This window comes from Vidua macroura, chromosome 9, assembly GCF_024509145.1.
Source record: "Vidua macroura isolate BioBank_ID:100142 chromosome 9, ASM2450914v1, whole genome shotgun sequence".
In the NCBI taxonomy this organism is placed as follows: domain Eukaryota; kingdom Metazoa; phylum Chordata; class Aves; order Passeriformes; family Viduidae; genus Vidua; species Vidua macroura.
In genome coordinates this window covers 11,381,062-11,399,694 of record NC_071579.1, presented here as the reverse complement: position 1 = coordinate 11,399,694, position 18,633 = coordinate 11,381,062, and the positions used below count along the sequence as shown (strand labels likewise).

Genomic DNA, 18,633 nt, shown 5'->3' with positions numbered 1-18,633 from the left:
GTGGCAAAAACATCTCTCTGTAGCAGACAGACACAGTAACTAGCAATGTAACAGGGAAACTCAGATGTGACTTGAGTTCACCATCTTGAGAGTTTTTTTGAGACTGAAGATTATTCTTTCCAGAGCTGATTTTTTTATCAAGACAGTGGTTAAAAACTGTAGTTCATATCTATTGTCTGATCTCAAATTTCTGGCTTAAAATTTCAGACTTGAAATTTCAGACATGCTCATAACAGACCACAAAGCTGCTTTAACAATAAGTCTGAAAAATGTAAATGGTGAATTTCTGCCCACCAGAAAGCTGTGCATGAGGATTTCCTGGGTGCTCCAGCAAAAATAAGAGCATTGAGGTCATTGTAGCAGCCTAGACTAAGGGAATCCCTCATGTATCAGTGGCGATGAGAACCAAAAGGAGTCCTTGAGGTATCTACTTCCTCATTGCTTTCTGTTCCATGTATATCCTGCTTAGGTTTCAGCCTGCACAGTTAATTAGACACACAGGGATGCATAAAATAATATCCCACTGAGAAACTGAATATTCCAAATATGGACTTATAGAGTATGAATGGAGGTGGACAGAAATGGCATTCTCCCCAATGTTAAATAAGGTAATGAAATAATTACATAAATGAATGTGGAATGGTGTAACAGGTGTGCTTACAACCTTGAGTACAGGTCAGACAGTGAGTGATGCTGACAGGGAAGGAGTAGGATTATGTGAGGCCCTATGGATGTTAACAATGGTTGTGATAAATACTGCAGTACAGAAAAACTGAACTGAATATTGAATCTCTTTGCTACAGCTAATTACAGGCTCAGGTGGCAGTCAGTGGCCAGTTTCCCCTTCTAATAGTCTGCCTACTTCAAGCCAAATAAATAAAGAATGAGATGCTTTGGGGGGAGAAAACAAAACTCATGCTTTCCTGCTTGAAGTACAAGATTGTAAGAAATAGTATTTTTTTCTTGACTGAATGATAATATAATGTAAAATTGTTACCTACCTTAAGTTCTCTAAAGAAGATGCTACTCCTTGCCCACTCAACAATGGAGAACAGGGTTTGGTCAGCCATTTTACACATAAGCCCGAATGTGTTGAGCTTCTCATGTTTGCTTCTGTTGGCTTGCTCTTGCTGCAGATATGCCATGATTTTAGCTTGGACTTGTGGCTCATCAGGCTCACATTTCAGGAGTTCCAATATCAGATGTGGGATACTTGCTGGTGAGCTTGTTTGATAACTATCCATGTATGAGTAGCCCATTATTGACTCTGGTGAGCTAGTGTAAGGGTCAGGGTACTCGGACTTGATAGCACGGCTTGGAAAATGGCCGTAGGTTTGGTAGCCTTGCAAACTGCCGTGGGGTGGCATCGTCATGCTGATCGGAGAGGTCACAAAGGGACTCCTGTCATAGTCTGTAGGAGGCAAGGCAGTATGGTTCAGAGGTAGGCCTTTAGAAGCTGAATGGATATTCTGGATTGCAGAGGATATTGTCAGGTCGGTTGGCATTGCTTGGATCACCTGAGTCATGGCTTCCAGTTTCAGTCCATTTGCTCGGATAAGAGCTTTCTTCTGCTGCTTCAATGCCCTGTCTCTCTTGTACATTGGTCCAAACTTGTTTCGACCGCCACGCATTCGGTCAGCTCGCACAGCTGTCAGGGGAAAGGAGGAAGTAAATCATTACTAACACTTGGAATCGACATTCGTAATCAAACATATATTAGGAAGGAGCAGAAATGTAAAAATTTAACTCTTCTTTTTTTTTTTTTTTTTTTTTTTACAAATTCAGAGTTGCACTTTTATTCCTAAGGAAAAGGATTTATTTTGACTTAACAAATGTCACTTTTTTCTAGTGATTTAAATGTCACATGCATATATTACTAACAAAGAAGGACTTCTCTGTACATTGATTAGGACACAGGGACAAACACAATGGATGGCTACAGGAATTTCACACCTGCTATGGGATCATGTGGAAATCTCAATGTACATTTGGGTTTTTATCAAGCTACTATGTCATTAAGAAACAAGGGCTGAAGTCCAGAATTTGTCTGAGACGTATCCAGCAGACCACATGTCTCATTATAATCATTCCATTACTGCCTTCCACCGCAGCAAAACATCTGAAATGTAAATTGTGAAATGTTCAGTAGTCACAAAGAGGAATACATTTCTCTTGGCAAAAAGGAAGCATTTCCTTTTGATGATTCTGTCCAGGTTGGTGTAAAACTTTGAGATTTCTAGTTAGTTGAGCTCTATGGTAATGTTTAGCTGCAGTTGGAATGTGCAGAGAGAAAGCTGTCAGCTTGCTTCCTTCTACGTGGAAGATAGAAGTGAAACAGAAACTATTGACACTGTTCTGGCTTATAATATCTCTAGAATTAGAAATAATTAAAACAAATCCTACTCAACAGCTGCCTTGGGAGTCATACTGGTGGTCTCTGTCACCGCAGTGTCTGTCACCATGGGATATATGTGATGGACTAGTGAGGAGCTTTCACCAAGCCCACCTTGCCCAGCGGCAATTAGATTGAAAGAGGAACCTTTGACAGCCTGGTGACATGTTGAGACTGCTGAGATTGCTGGAGGTTAAGTTCTTGAGCTTTTTATCTTAGGGATTAGTAGGACATTAAAAATTTATTATGAATGCTAGATACGCATAATACTGTACCTTATCACATAAGGACTTTAACGTTTAATGATTTTTTTGGTCCATGGTAATTTATGAACTCGACTTTTAAGGCTATATATATCACTATCAGGGAAATACACATATAAATGTCACAAGTATTTACAATTAAGAGAACACATGCTCTTCCAATTTTCTAAACGGGAAAAGAAGTTGTATGGATGTGTAGATAAGAAAGCTAAAGTACATTTTTCTGCAGTACCTTTAAAACTACAGGTGTTTTGCTTGAATTTGTAGGAAAAATGAGCTGCCAATATTACTACTGAATGTTGACTTTTAACAAAATGCATTAAATTAATTTTATCACTAGTAAATGCAATTAATTTAAAATCTGTATACACAGTCTCCTCACAGGTACTCTGCAATTAAAAACTGTGAGCCAAATTGAATTAACAAGTGCTTTTGTATACATCCCACTTAAATTTAAGGTGAACTTTGTGTAATGACAGAAGACAAAGTTTAGTCTTATATCATTGTCAGCAAGTGAGAGGAGTTAAAAGTAGGAGTAGACAAATGTATTTTATCCTTCTTCTTAATGCCAACAATGACAAAAGGATTCCACATGTCCTGTAATTGTACTGTTTGAATTTGGAAGCACATGCAATGATTCAGGATGTTTAGTGCAATGTGTCAGTGCTATCTCAGTCTTGTGGGCAAATACAACACTATTGAATCAATCAAACTGCAGGAGGCTGATTTTTCTGTTTATCTTCACTTATATCAACAGCTTCCCTTTGCCAGAGCCTGGTGACTGCTACTTGTCATTTCTGGTTCCCTTCATGGCTTACAGTTTTCCTCCTTGGCCTGATTTTTTTTCTAGTTGAGCGTCTAGGGTGAATGTCATTTCATACAGTTGCAACAGTAAGAAATTTAAAACTTGTCCTTGGTCAAGGAAAAATGTCATCTGCTGTGAAATCTGAATTTTAATATTTTATATATCAAAGTTAGAATAAACCATGCATGTTTCACAAATTCAAGTTGATGGTATCTTTGCATTCGGTTATCTCAAAGGGTATTGTACACTTTTCATCTCTGTAGATGAGAAAGTGAAATGAAGTCAAAAAGTGTACTTCAAAATGCCTTATCCTCTTTCAATCGCAATGGCCTCACAGGTGCAGCATCACAAAAATATAGGACACAACTTTAGAGATTATTTGGTTCCTTAATCTCAAAGGTGAGTCAGTGTGAGAAAAACCCTTATTTTATCTGTTTCTTTGTGTTCTGCCTTGTTATCAGAAGAATATATGTAAAAAAACCAAAACAACCCTAGATGAAATACAAATAAAATCAGATCACTCTCCATAGCAAATGAATATTTTTTTTCTAATCTGGACAGTTGTTTCATGTTTAATCTAAATTAAGTCTTTTTTTAAAGCTGCAAAACTATTCAATCTATATCCATGAATTCACAAACTTTAAAAGCCTGAAATATCAAACTATATACTTATATGACAAAATGGATTATGGTTTTGACTGGTTCCTAAACGATAGTGATCTACCATTTACGTATTAGATTTTTTTTAATAAAGCAACAATTTCACTGACCATACAAAGTAACCTTTTATTAGTATTTCAAAGCCATTATTGTATAACTTTTTAATATAAAATACAATGCATTAACATCTTATCCTATAATTTTATAGTATAGTTGAAGATATCATCAAGACTATAGCTCTTACCTTCCAATTTCATTCCAACACTTAGACATTTTTGAAATCGACAGTAAGGACATCGTTTTCGCTGTGTTTTGTCAATCTGGCAATTCTGATTTTCTATACATGTGTACCTTTTGTTATTCTGGACTGTTCGCTTAAAGAATCCCTGTATGATAGACACAAAAATTAGCCTGTTTTGCTTGAACATGTGTTTCATTCAGCATTTTATGGAAATCATTGTAAGATAATTTTCAGATGCTATTCAAGCACTTACAAAGTTACAAAGTTACATAGTTTATTTTAAATTAGCCAGCTGAACCCAGGAGATAGCCACCAGATTCCAGAGGAGGTTTTCTTGTGTTAGTGCTATGTTTTATAGACTTAAAGCTTCGTGAGACTTTAAGGAGGCTGTAGCCTTCTCTGCTTCTAACACCAGTGGCAGAAATAGTGACAGTGACCACTTCCTTTTGTATTCTTAAATCATGGCAGAATTATTAAAGTCTTCATTTTCAAGTAGTTTTACATGAAATAAGTAGTTGCAAAGATAAGAGTAGTACAGAGTACCTCTGGCTATTTTACATCCCAGTGGGGCATGCTGGAGACATAGTAAGTGCTTGTCATTCACTTTTCATTGATTATTTTTTTAGTGAAAATGTAGTAGGCTTAGATAATTTTTCCATGCAACTAAATGTTTTAAATTTCATTGTTCTGGCAAAGGAGCTTCACTTGCAGTACACTGCTTAAATAACTGTAAAAACCCTTAAAAAGATTTTACATGAAAAATCTGACATAAATTCACAATTATTTAAACTTTATAGCACAATAGACCAACACAGGTATATTCATCTTTCTATATGTTAATTGGTTACTTGACTTTGTGTGTCAAAGTGACAGTTACAGTTTGCATGAAAAAAGTGAGTGGTCATTATAATCACAGAGATCTACATTGCAATACTGAAGAATGAAAATAAAAGTCTTAAGAAAGCTGCATTAGATTTTGCAAAGCTGGTCTGCATTCAGGATAATCTTCCTACTTTATCCTCCAGAAAAAGAAATATAAATCAATTAAAACCAGTATTTAGCACAGTTAGCAATGAAAGTTATTCTAGAGCTACATCACGACGGCAAAATACTAAAAAACAGTGACAAAACTACAATGCAAAACAGTCCAAGTTGTTTGCATTTGTGCAGATGTCTCTCTCAAAGAGACTTCTACATCCTAAACCTTTCTGGTGGTTAATTATTTTATGTGAATATATTAAGAAACATATCAATAAAACCCAAAATATTATACATCTGGTTTATTTATTATCCTTTTTTTTCCCTGCTTGTATTTGAAGCATTTTTGCTGTACTTGTGTTTTTATGGACTGATTAGTACAGAACCTTGCAGCTTTCACAGGTGAGAAGTCCATAATGGTACCCAGACACTTTGTCTCCACAGACTGGACACAGCTCTTCAAGGTCTTCATCGTAAGAGTAATTCACCATTTTAAACTGAGACACTGGGAGAAAGGAGAAATAGCATATTCAATTAGAATTTACATTACTAACTCAAATATTCTGCAACTTTCTCATCTAGAGAGAAAGCTTACTTAAACAAGCACACCAGTGAAAATAGGGAGGAAAAAGTTTTATTTAAAAAACCAAATTGCAAGGAGACATGCAACTTCCCATCATCAGCAAACCTGCATGGTACTTCGAAAGTGTAATAAAATGCATCAACTTATAAGTTTTATGTTCTAAATATTTATATTTATAGAGTGCCTTTAGCCTAGTCCTTATTTTGTGGAATCGCAAACTGAAAGAATTAATTTAAATCTGAAAATGATCAGGGGCAAGCTTTAAAAAAGCAGAACGAAAATATTGTCACTTGTATATTGAAAGTAATTATTTTCCGTTAAAGTTTTCTTTCAACATCAGCCCGCAAATTTTTAGCTAGACTAAAGCTGTATCTCACAGACCCAACACTTTTGCACCGTGTGAAATCCAAGTTAGTTACTCGCAAAACCAGGTTAAAACGACGTCCTCCGCGCCTCCCAAGCCCGTCGTCTCGGGATGGCCGCCACCCCTGCGGGCCAGGACAAGCGCTCCGTGCCGGCACGCCTAGCTGTCGCAGCCAGCACGTCCGCGGCCATGGGGGAACAGCTTTTTAGCTGTTCACGTGTCGGCAGAGACACACGAGCCGGGACCGCCGTGCTCGGGGGATGCGCTCAGGATCTGCTCGGCCGGCAGACTCGGCGTCCCCCGCTACCGGGGGCTGGCGTGAAACCTGCACGCCGGCGCCGCCTGAAGTTTCTGCCGCTCGGGGAAAAGGAGGGGAGAAGTCGGCGGTCAGGAGGGAACGGGGGGCTAAAATATGCGGAATGAATGCCCGGAGTGTGCCCACTCGAGCCGGGCTGCCTTCACGAGGAGCCCAGTCAGCCGCTCCGGTTACTCCTATGAAGAAACCCTGCTGCTCAGTGCAGGGCCGGTTTCCTACCCCTTCCCTGCCGCTAAATCTCCGACCTGTTCAGCAAGCACTGTGGCAGCGGAGGACTCCTGAACACGGCGAGAGGCGCTGGGCATCGCCGCTGGATTGCTTAGGATGTCGCCTCTTTGTCTTTAACTCTGCGGCTGCCACAGTTCGGGGTCAGCGGGGCGGTCAGACTCCGCCCGAAGCCCCCGGCCCGGGCGCCCGGCTTGCCAAGGCAGGGGGCTGCACCCCAGCGCTCGAGGGAGCTCCCGGGGAGTGCGGGAGCATTATCCCGCCGTCACACTGCCGGCAAAACGTTTCCTGAGCCACCTCGGCACGGCCGGGGATCGCCGCCTGTCAGCGGCGTGGGGCGGACACGGGGCGGCCTCAGGCAGAGGAGGAGGAGGGCCCGGCCCTCCCCTCTGCTCCCGCGGTCGCGGCTCCAGGGTCCGGCGCTAGGACGAAGTTGCCCTCCCCGTAGGAAAAAGTGGGAAAGCAGGGGTTTTCCGAGCGCCGCGCCCTTGCACGGAGCTTCCTCCACAGTAGCGAAACGGGGCGGTCGGGTCGCCCCCAGCACCTCCGAAGCCCCCGGCCCACCCTGCCCCTACTTCCCAGCAGGCTCCCAAGAGGAGAGGGGACAGTTTCTAATGAGCAGCCGGGACGGGAGTTTTTGCCCCGGGAGAATCGCGCGGGGCGGGGCGGGGCGGCCATACCGGGCTGCCGGCTCCAAGGCAGGGAACCGACCCTTGGCGGGGTCTGCGCCGCCTCCCTCCGCCCCCGAGTACGGCACCGGGAACAGCCCGGACCCGCTACCCGACATAGACGTTTCCAGCGCCAACCCAGCTGGGGCATCCCTCTGCCTTCCTGGGTACCCCGCAAATCCGCCACGGAGCTCTCTCCTGCGAAGTTTCGCGACACCGCCGCTGCCACCTGCACGGTACCTGCGAGCGCCGCACCCGCGGGACAGAGCCCTCAGGTCCCGTTTCGGGACGGTGTGTGACACACGGGGTGCTCGCCAGAACTTCCACGCGTACCTCCACCTGCCTTAAACTTCGAGGCAGTTTTGCCCGGAATGGGGATTAGATCGAGTTCCCTGGATTTGCAGCGGGGCCGGACAGCGTCCGATGGGACGTCTGCACCCCAGGGTAGACTCGCGCCGGCCGGATGCTTGGTGGCTGCTCGGCCCCGTTTGCACCTTCTGAGCAGGGCCTTGTCGTCGCCTCGGCCCTGGCACCCCGGCCCCCGGTACGCGCTCGAGCCACCCTGAAAGCTGGCCCGCGAAGGCAGGGGCTCGGCGGGGCGCGGAGCGGGCGGTGACGGGGCAGCTCGCAAGCAACTGCCGCAAACTTTTTTGGCAAGATGAAGGGGCGCTTTGCGAGGGAAACCCGAGCGTGCGCGGAGGGGGAGCGCCCTGCGTCTCCCCCCTTACCTTGCATGTTTTCCGGCATCTGCCCCTGTTCCCCATTCGATCGGGCGAGTCCCAGGGCCTCCGTTTCCACTTTGGGTAGCATGACAAGGCGGCTGCGGGCCGGGCTGGGGGCTCCGTGTCCGTCCGCGACACCAGCACCTGGACACGGCAGCACAGATTTAACTGGAGCAAGGGGCGCTCGGCGGCTGCTGCCTCTTCCCCCTCTTCCTGTTTTTCCCTCCCTCTGCTCCACGCCAGCCCTTGCCCAGTTGCAGCGGGAGCACCGAACGGCCCCGGCCGCCGGGAGGAGCCGCCGGGTGCCCGTGGCTAGGGGAGCCGCGGAGTGGTAGTCGAGCTGCAGGCGGCGGGGGGCGGAGGAGAGAGAAGGAGGAGGAGGAAGACCGGGGGTGCTGGGGAAGAAGGAGGAACCCCGGGAGCCCGCAGCAGCTCCGCCCGGGGCTCAGCACGGCGGCAGCCCGGAGCACCGATCCATGCGGAGCGGCGCAGTGCACGGGAGCACTCTGCCGCCGCTGGTGCTGCTGGACAGGGTTCCCACCCCCGTCCCCCTCCTCCCTTCCTCCCTCCTCCTCCCCCTCCTCCTCCTCCTCCCCCTTTTCCCCCCGGTACAAGTGCGGAGGTGCCGAGTCGGGACCTCTAGCCCCGGGCCCGCGGGGAGGCGCTCCGGGAGCCCGGGGGCTGCAGGGAGCGAGGTCTCCGGCGGAGGGGGGCCCCGACACCGCCGCTGCAGCCAATAAGGCAGAGGCAGGATGAGCAACACCCCCAGCGCACACACACGCACAGAGCACACACAGTGGCTCAGTGCAGTCACCCCTACCCGGTTCTTAAACGGGGCTGCGGTGTGAGGGTCTGGGCTGTTGCCTCCCCTCCCAGCCCCAGAAGTGCCCGACGGGCCACCAGCCTCGCCAAGCCGGGCTACGCCTGCACTGCCTTCAGCGGCCATGCCTCTTTCTTTTGGGGCTGGTGGGGCAATGCCTCCGCCCGGCCAGCGCCAGCTGCGGAGACCCCGGCCCTCGCCTTCCCTCTGGGCAAGCGGGGGTGGACAGCGGAAAGCGCTGCCCTTGCGGACACGTTGCCGCCGCGCAGCCCTGGAGTCTGAAACAAGCAAGCGGGAACCGCGTTGGAGCTCGCTGTACCTATTCAGGCTTTTCTTTTTGGGTCTCCCTTCCCTAAGCGTCTTGCGAAATCGGTCAGTGCCAGTCGCATCCTTTGCACGGAAGCCAAAGCCTTGGCAGAGCCATCGCTTGAGCCCCCCTTCCCCAGCTCACAGAGCAGCAAGCGGCACTATTTTCCAAGTTGTCCTAAAGAACTCGTTTCTCGCGTGTGCCTCAGCGGCTAGAGCCGAGTGGTCCCGCGGCACGGAGATGCGGGGCTCTGGGGGAAAGTGGGTGCCGACTGCCCGGCGAGCCGGGCCGGAGGTCTGCCTGCCCTCGTTGGCCTTTCCACCCCTCTCTCCGGGAGGGCCCGGGGGGTTCCGCGCCGTTCCTACTGCGCCGCATAGGTTTGATGGTGTGGGATGAGAGATATTTGCACCTTGGAAGGCATCCGAGCCCCTCGTCCCAGCTCTCGGTTGCCCGTTCTCCTCTGACTCTTTAATCTGTATAAAGTGTTGGAGGAGCTGAAAATGTTTGGCGGTGAAAACTGCTTCCGATGGAAAGTGAGGCGCGGAAGTGTCTCCATCGAGGAGTATGGCATTTCCCATCGGCTGGAAGAGCGATAGTGAAAACTGGCGGTTGTTGTACCTTATTCAGTAGTGCTGATGATCGCAGGGTGAACCCGCGCTGGGACAAGCGCTCCACATGCAGAGAGCGGAGCTGGCTATGCTCTTAACTTTTTGCATCCAGTAACCGGGACACCTTTGCTACCTCAACTCAGATTCTTAGCCAACCCAACACCGGCACCACCGGAGTAGAAGTCTTTTCCCTTCTCTGTGCAGCGTTTGATATCTGGAGGATGGATCAGAGAGGCCCGGACCTCTCTGTCTCTTTCCATTCTCACCTTTCGCCATTCGCCTTCGGGCGGGAGCGCGAGCGGGAGAACGAAACCAACACGTTATTTCTCAAGTTATAATTGCACAATTAAACAGGTCGTCTGCGACTAAGTTTTAGGACAGCAATATGGCAAGATTCGGGACCGAGCAGTTCGATGGCTAAGACGAATTGGCTGAAAACCATCTAGAGAGAATGACGCCATTTCTCGGCAGAAGTGGCTCGGGTTGAGACCCTGTCTCGGCCCTTGGGAGGTTATTGCCAGGTGCATAAGCTACAAACAATCCCTTTGTCAGGCGCCGCCGTGTAGCATCGCCTTGCGCTGATCCCGGGCGGCTCAACACTGGCGGCGACAGCAGTACAGCGCCGATTCCGCTCCCTCCCTCGTGCGCCCGCCGAGAGGGCTGCGGGTCGGGGGCCTCCGCTTCGCGGCGGGGCCGCGGCCCTCCGGCCTTCCGAGCCTGCGGCCCGACGGGCGGCCAGAGCGCTCCGGGGGCGGCTCGCAGAGGAGCGGCGCCTCCTCGCAGCCCTTTCCCGCAGGAGAAGAGTCCTCAGGGCACAACTCCAAGCGCATTTACAACAGACCATCAGGACACCTGCGGACCTGGGTCCTGCAGCCCGCTGGGCTCCATGGGGGACAATCGGTCCCCTCCCTCTCGCTCGCCGCCGGGTGGGTCACGCCGCTTGGCGATTCCCCGACGGGGCGCTCCGTGCTGCCACTCTCGTTACTGCTGCTCCGGGAAGGCAGCCCCGTTTTGGGGAAAAGCCGAGAAAGGAAACGCCGCATCCGGACAGGGCAGGCGAAACCAGCCCGAGTGCTGCCGGGGTCAGGCGGGCTGCGGCCCCCGCGGGCACCGCAGCTAAGTGCCCCAGCGGGCGGGTGGACCGCGCAGGGCCGGCTCTCCCGGACAACACTCCCCCGCGGGCACGGCCCTAGCATCGGTCCCCGAGCTCTTCCCTCCTACCTGGGGGCTTAATGTCATTTTGCCAGGGAATTGTTTGGAGCGAGTTCCAGCTGTACATAGCAAAGTAACTCTGCGAGCTATCGCTATGGATGAAAATACTTTGGAGTGGTTATTACACATCCACATTTCTCCGAAGTAACAGTTTAGGGCAGTACATATTATAAATGATACCTGGTCCCTTGTGGCTGCATTTAATTTAACATGGAGTTCTAGCTCTCACGATTGCCTTGAGCAACCTTAATTACCCTTTCTTCTAATCTTCATTCCTTACCAAGTTCTCCAAACTTTTTTTTCTTTCTTTTTTTTTTTTTTTTTTTTTTTTTTTTCCTTAATGCGATTTCTCTCCTGAGTTTGCCTGCCTTGTTCTGACTTTGCCTGAAGGTCTTGATTGACGCGTGTAATTATAATTATAAAAGATGATGGCTCGGGGAGCTTCCAGCAGCCTTGATTAGTGCAAGGAGCAAGACCTGGAATACTTTATGCTTCCCTATTTAAATGTATGTACATTTACATTAAAAAAACCCCACTCTCTAATGTTAAATAATCTGAAGCTTTTTCCACCTCTTTGTTTCCAAGGTAGAGGCTTCTGTGTAATGATATTTCAAGGCAAGCTCCGATTGCTTACAGCTTCCAAGAGGCCATAGAACCTGAGTAAATTTCAAAGTCTTTTTCCCTAAGCAGAGACATTGCCAACTTGTAGTGGTCTGCTCGATGAGAAACAAGTAGCATGCTGTCTTCGAGCTTTGTGTCGGGAGGTGTCCCGGAGAAGGTTTAATTTAGCTTCCCAGCAAAGTAGCGAAAGAGAATGTTTGTGGGGTGGGATGAGGGGGGGAGACAGGGAGGTAGATGTTCAAGAAAAACTTCCCAGAAACAAATGAAATAAATAAATAAAAGGCGGAGGACTGAAACCCTTCCGCTGGGAAGTCTAAATCCAAAACCGATCAAAAAGGCTTAAAGGGAAATATTTAAGGAGGGAAATCCTCATCCTGTCTCTCTGTCTCTCCCGCTGAACATTCCTGTTTGCCGCCAGCGCAGAGCGGCTCTGAGACATCACTCAGTGAAAACAGTGACTTCAGCCAGGCTCGGGGAGGGAGTCAGCATCACGCATCCTGTCCTCGGCATAGGGATGAAGCCTCGGGCACAGGCTGTCACTGCCACGGGCACGCAGTGGCGCTGCCTCGAGAAGTGCCCCGGCGAAGGCAGCGTGCAGCAATGCGGCCGGCACGGGATCCATGTGCAGCTGGGAAGGTTCAGAACGCGATTTTGCTGCTTGACCTCACACACCTGTCACGCCCAACTTTACGAGACTGTTTACACCAGGAAAAGCATGGCCAATATAGTTCTCCTCTCCTCTCCTCTCCTCTCCTCTCCTCTCCTCTCCTCTCCTCTCCTCTCCTCTCCTCTCCTCTCCTCTCCTCTCCTCTCCTCTCCTCTCCTCTCCTCTCCTCTCCTCTCCTCTCCTCTCCTCTCCTCTCCTCTCCTCTCCTCTCCTCTCCTCTCCTCTCCTCTCCTCTCCTCTCCTCTCCTCTCCTCTCCTCTCCTCTCCTCTCCTCTCCTCTCCTCTCCTCTCCTCTCCTCTCCTCTCCTCTCCTCTCCTCTCCTCTCCTCGTCATAAGCAGATCATCCTTACAGTACAAAGAGCAGACTACCTCGAAACCTTCCAAACCCCGTAGCCAACAGTCTCGTTTCATCATTTTGCCGAGGCGGTATTGCATTCAGTTCCTAAGGATTCATTAAATAGAGATTGCTAGTGCCTCCAACTCAGGCTTTGGGGAAAAAACTGTCCCTTCTAGAAAAAAAAAAAAACAACAAACAACCCAGAACAAAAATCTCTAACTTACAAAATCAACCCACTCCAAACACAAAAATATATTTCCTACTCCCCCCCCCCCATTTTTTCTTTTTCTTCTTCCTTTTTTTTTTTCTTTTCTTTTCTTTTTTTGTTTGTTTTGGTTTGTTTTTGATCCACTCTCAGCAAAACAGAGTAGATGCCTCAGACTGAAATACTTATGTAGTAAAACGCACGCCACAGAGGATCACGTCTGTGCCTGTTGCCTTTTTTTTTATGCAACTAAGCATTAATTTTTGCTTCACGGAGACATCGTTCCTCTCTGGTCCGGCATAGAGAGCCATTTCCAAACGGTCAATTATTGACTGAAAAGCTATTTTTCAAGCTCGGCCAAGGCTCCTGCTGCCCGCCGGAATGCACTGCTCTCTTATGAGCACCTGGCAGCACCGTGATGCAGAATGACAGGAGACTTCGGAGTGAGCAGGGCCAAGTGGGTGGTAAAGCATCGCTCCGATTGCCTTTCTTTTATTGGTAAGTGAGTCATCAGTGAGGTGTCGTAACACTTCACCGCGTCCCGCCGACGTCTGCTCCGTCCCGCCCGGGTCGGTGCGCGGGGCCCCGCCGTGCCCCGTGAGCATCGCCCGCTTGGGGCGCGCTCCCTCCCGCGGGGCCGCCCGCACGGGTGGGCAGGGACGGCCGGGCACTGGTTGCTGCAAGGCATGCCGACCGACATTCTGCCGAAATGACTGGAAGGCGTGGAAGGGCTAAGGTATGCCCGGGCGCCCTTGGGGACGGGGCGAGCCGTGCCCAGGGCTGGCGGCATGGCTTCCCTGGATCGACCCCATCATCAGGTCTGTTTCACTCAACACTTAAAGATCCAATTTTGCAAGCAGGGACTCTATTAGAAATTCCCCCATCCCTTCTCGCCCCGAAATTACATGAATTCTGTATGGAAAACGCCTTCTAGTTCCGCACTGCCTGGACCTGTTGCCGCTAATGGTGCGACGGGGAAACGCGCTCGCTCTGATCGCTGCTGTCTGCCGCGGGGGCGGCGGCTTCCCCCGCTACCGGAGGTGGGGAGGCGGATCCATCAGCGGGGCTCCTTTCCGCGCCCGGGAGCGGAGCCGCTGCCCCGCGGCGGCCGAGGGACTGCCCGGACCATCCCGACGCTCCCCCCGCCGCCGTCCCATCGCCCCTTCCCAGCACCGATAATTACTATTCTGATGAGGCTATTTTGTTTCTGTCCGTGCTGCCCTTTTGGAGACGAGTGTGGAACCTCTAGTTAAAAAGCGAGAGCTTAGTCTAGGAATAGAACTCCAAATATATTTGTATATACCGCAAGTCTCCTGTCAGGGCTGAGTGCCGGTCTCTGTATCATAAGAGATAATTGATTTCTATCCTGCACAGACAGGCTTAAAAATGAAATTTCTTTTGCTGAGGCAATTGACCTTGATCTGTTGGTGGAAAAAAGAGATGGTTTAGGTCTGCTTCTTCCCTCCCTCCATGTTTCAAAGCTTGGAAAACTTTATTTAAAAATAATTTTTATAGCTGATCTTTATAATGAAAAAAGTTTAAGCTCATACATAGCTATCTGTCCCAAGATTTATCCACACACAATGTAAAATAATAACTATGAGAAGATAAACTAGGCATGGTTTACACTGAGAAATCCTGATAAGGACTGTGTACATTTGCATGTCTGCTCATTGCACATAAGACTGTATTAATATATATTAATACATAAGGTTGCATATCTATGTAACATGTGTATGTACTCATGTAATATGTGAGTAAACTCTAGACATTAATAATGATCTGTCATGAGTAGTTTTAATGGGTTTCCCCGCAAGACAGATGCACACAAATCCTCCTGCAGACACTTCTTCATTTTTACCCTATATATACAAGACAAGTTTGAGAGCTGACCTTTAAATTACCCACACAGACAAGTAGCTTGGGGTGTTTTGTCAGTAGTGGAGATATCCCTCAGAAGACCACAGGCATCATCTTTGCCTCATGTATTGTGGTATTTAAAATCAGACTAACAGAAAAAAATCGGATGTAAATGTAAATACTGCCCCTTTTGTAGATAGCTCATTTGCAGTATAAGCAAAAGAGAACAGGAAAAGTGGGAAGAAAATTGATAAAAAAGTAACAGCAAAAGCCCAATGATATAAGAAAATAATCTGTGGCATGTCTTACAGTCCTTACACAGCTCAAAATGTTCACTTCTGTGAAAGTTTTGCCTGCATAAATGCTGGGCAAAATCCTGATCCAAACTTTTAAAGATAGTATTTGTTGTCTTTGTTAATCATATGAAAATGCTACTATTCCTATTACTACTAAACATAAAAACTAACTTTGCCAAACTCATGAGTCCTAATTGTAATACTATTAATTGCCTAAGGACATACATTAAAATGAAGATGGCAGTAAGTATTCTACAAGCTGAAAAATGTCACAGTTGGAAACTACAAGTAGATTATTTTTCCTCTTATATAACCACTTTTAAAAAGTAAATGAAACGGTTATTTCTGTGAAATAATCATAGCTAATGCTTATAAAAATTGCATAGTGTCCCTGATGGCGCTAAGACAAGAGGCTGATTAGAGGAAAAATAATACTAGTCAACTATGTTTGTTTTGCCTCTGAATCTGGTAGAAGAAAAAAAATCATGGCCCTTCCATAAAAAGCATTTATAAGTCCATAAGTAGTTCGTCATCTGGAAGATAGGATGTACTATTAAGATTTTGTGAATTCTGGTTGCCTCTTTGATCGTATGGCTATAAACTTAAAGCAGGTGTCAACAACCGGTAGTGCCCACTCACACTCCAGCTCCAGGCTGGTTGTGTTTGCTCTCCAAGGGAGAGGTCCACTGCTATTTATATCAGTGGAGTCTGATTTGCATTCATGGGAGCTGGAAGATGCCCTCCTTGCTGGGAGGAAGCTGGGACATGTCAGTGTTTATAACAAAAACTAACTTATAGCCAGATGGGGGAATGCACAGAGTGCTCCCTGACAAGGGCAACTCAGCCTCTGTGGTGGGAAGCAGCAAGTATCCCTGTCTTGAGGGGCTGGTGGGATGAGGGTGCAGAGGCTGTGACAGCCTCTCACAAACCCACCCACTCTGCCTTGGTTAGAAAGGGAAAAGTGAAGGAGAATGCCATGAGGGAACAGGACAAAAGCAAAAGTCTAGGGCATATGACCCTGCTGCTGATTGTACTTCTACCCTGGGAGGACAGATTTTTCTCCTAAAGAATTACTCTTGCAAATAAGAACGGAATCTGACTACTTCCTATTTGGTTCCCCCAGCTCCAAGCAGAGGCCCTCAGGTTGTGCAGGTTCCATTTAACCCTTACAGGTACGTGGTGATCAGTTGACAAGGCTGAGTTAGGTGAGATTTTCAGGGATGCTACCATGGGTTCTGGCTCAGCAGTGTCATGGAAGGACAGAATCCTTCCCCTGACTCAGACTACACAGGATATTGCAAAGTTTCACAAGATTTAGGCCTGCTTATTTCTGGGCCATGATTTGTGAATGTGTCCTGGTGTATTTGTGACACAGCACATGTGTAAGTGGTATGGTGACAAGAGTCTCTTCTACTCCCTGTAGCAATCTGTTTTCACATATCCACATGATTTTGGGAACTGAGACCTGCCAGATTTCTGGAAACCATGAAAATGGGATTTAATTGGTCTAAATATCACAGGTGAGTTTCTTATTTTCCCTTTTCCTAGGATTTTATCCTTTCACCTTAAGAAACCTTATCTGAGCGACCATTCTTCAGATGCATGAGATGTAAAATTATTTTACTATTCCTCAAGAGAGAGAACCACCACCCTCTGTGGCAACCAGAAAGAGGAACAGTTAGAGAAAAATCTGGAGGGGAAGCTGGACTTGCCACCTTTTCCATGTATTTCTGGGGGCAGAGCTGTGCATAGGAGTACCCCACACCTGTAGGGAAGCACCGGGACTCTGAGGGGACATCTGGCTGAAACACAGTTGGGTCCAAGGTGGGAGCCCTTCTCTGGGAGAAGCAGCAGCTCTATCCAGAAGATAAAGATCAGTCATGTTTGAGGCTATTTCCTGCAGCTGTTGCTGTGCCCTCCATCCCCATGGTCCCAAAGCTTCCCTTGATGGCAAGGTGCCCACATCACACCCAGCATCAGGGTGAACTCCTCACCTGCCATGTGATGACGCACTTTGGGGCAGGAGGAGGAAAGCGTGCTCTGATTCTGCTTGTGGCCAAAGATCCCTTCTTTCATCCCTGCCAGGAAATGCTGTGATGAGGTACAACCTTGCAAAACCCTGGGCTGTGGAACCTGCAGCACTGCTAGGCTGGCTTGTGAAGTGCCTTCTGCTCCATGAAGGAGAGTTTTCCCCTGGTAAGCCTTCTGCAGCCCTGCTTGGCCCCAGTTTCAGCCTGGGCACAGCCTGGTGGGACAGGGGATGTTCGCCCTGGCAAAGGAAAGACACCTCGCTCCAGGTGTGTGGTGAGAGATGACAGAATGGCCTGAGACAGGAGAAGGGCAGGGAGGTGGTGGGGACATGCACCCGCTGGGGCTCAGCCACAGCCACCACAGCCTGGGACAGCCTGGGACATCTGGCTGTGCAATGGCCCTTGTTCCTGCAAGCCAGAGTAACCTGTGCCTGCAGGCTTTCTGACAGGGAGCGGGTGCTGTTTCCATATGCCATTGAAAGTATTCACTTCTTTGCTGCTCTGAGGTCTTAACTGACTTCTATTATCCAGCCCACTTCCACTGAATGACATATCTTAATTTGCAGCTGTGAGAGAGAATCTGTATTTGACAGAAACTACAGTACTACTGAAAAGACAAAACTATTCTTGTGGTTTTCTTCAATATGAATTATCAGGCCAGAAGCAATTTAAATCTAATTTTTGCAAAAGTTTCTACATGCACACACATAATTTCACAGTTATTATCAATCATAATAGATAAAAATACTGTTAATTATCCAATGATAAATATTTGATGATTGCATTATCTCTAGAGAAAATTGTTACTCTGTGATCATCGTCTGTTCCCTTATATTTTTACATGGTATTGTAAAATTCTTTCTAGCCTAAGTATATGTGCAAATTAATCATAGGCTCACCCAATTGTAGTGATTTTTTTTCAGTTTGGATACCCAGAAATCAAATATATTTACACAGAATCTTCAAAACAGTTAGAAAACTGTTACTTACCAGCTGATGTAAGTCCATGTTTTATAGATTCCTGTATGATGACTGTGTGAGAACCAGAAGACATTATTAGGTGTAAATATACCGTACCCTTGGGTACAAGGGGTACAGCATTGAGTACAGGAGAGGTGCAGCCTGTAAACTTTTCTGGCCTTGAGACCCAGGCTATGATAGCCTTCAGTGAAAGTCGGCGTGATGAACAACAACAACAAAAAATATCCAAGAATTCAGAAAGTAACAAGCATGTCTTTGAGTGGACTCTGTACTTTTTCCAGCATTAGTGACCTGCTGTAAACCATGTATCCCATTTCATGATAGTCTCTAATCAGAAGAATTGCAACTTGTGATAGGTTTGGCACTATCACGTGATTTAGTACAGCTTGATAAGAGACCCTGTTATAAAGTGACAGCAAAAGAGATAAGAACTGTTGGCAGATAATGGCAGAGAAATGATTAACCTAGAGT

The 18,633-nt window shown here is 47.5% G+C and overlaps 1 protein-coding gene across 2 annotated transcripts in view; it reads right to left on the bottom strand.

The window, feature by feature from the left end:
- The window catches only part of NR5A2 (nuclear receptor subfamily 5 group A member 2), an 87,753-nt gene extending 69,421 nt beyond the window's left edge, over nt 1-18,332 (bottom strand). The window contains exons 1-5 of one of the 2 annotated variants that reach the window (XM_053985056.1): nt 18,172-18,332; nt 8,224-8,361; nt 5,726-5,844; nt 4,365-4,506; nt 1,002-1,648 (exon numbers count right to left, since the gene is read on the bottom strand). In XM_053985056.1, coding sequence (XP_053841031.1) covers nt 1,002-1,648; nt 4,365-4,506; nt 5,726-5,844; nt 8,224-8,361; nt 18,172-18,235 — 1,110 coding nt within the window. In that variant the 5' untranslated portion in view covers nt 18,236-18,332. The remainder of the gene's footprint in view (nt 1-1,001; nt 1,649-4,364; nt 4,507-5,725; nt 5,845-8,223; nt 8,362-18,171) is intronic. The other variant, XM_053985058.1, reaches the window with a different exon arrangement.
- Nucleotides 18,333-18,633: the final 301 nt, after the last annotated feature.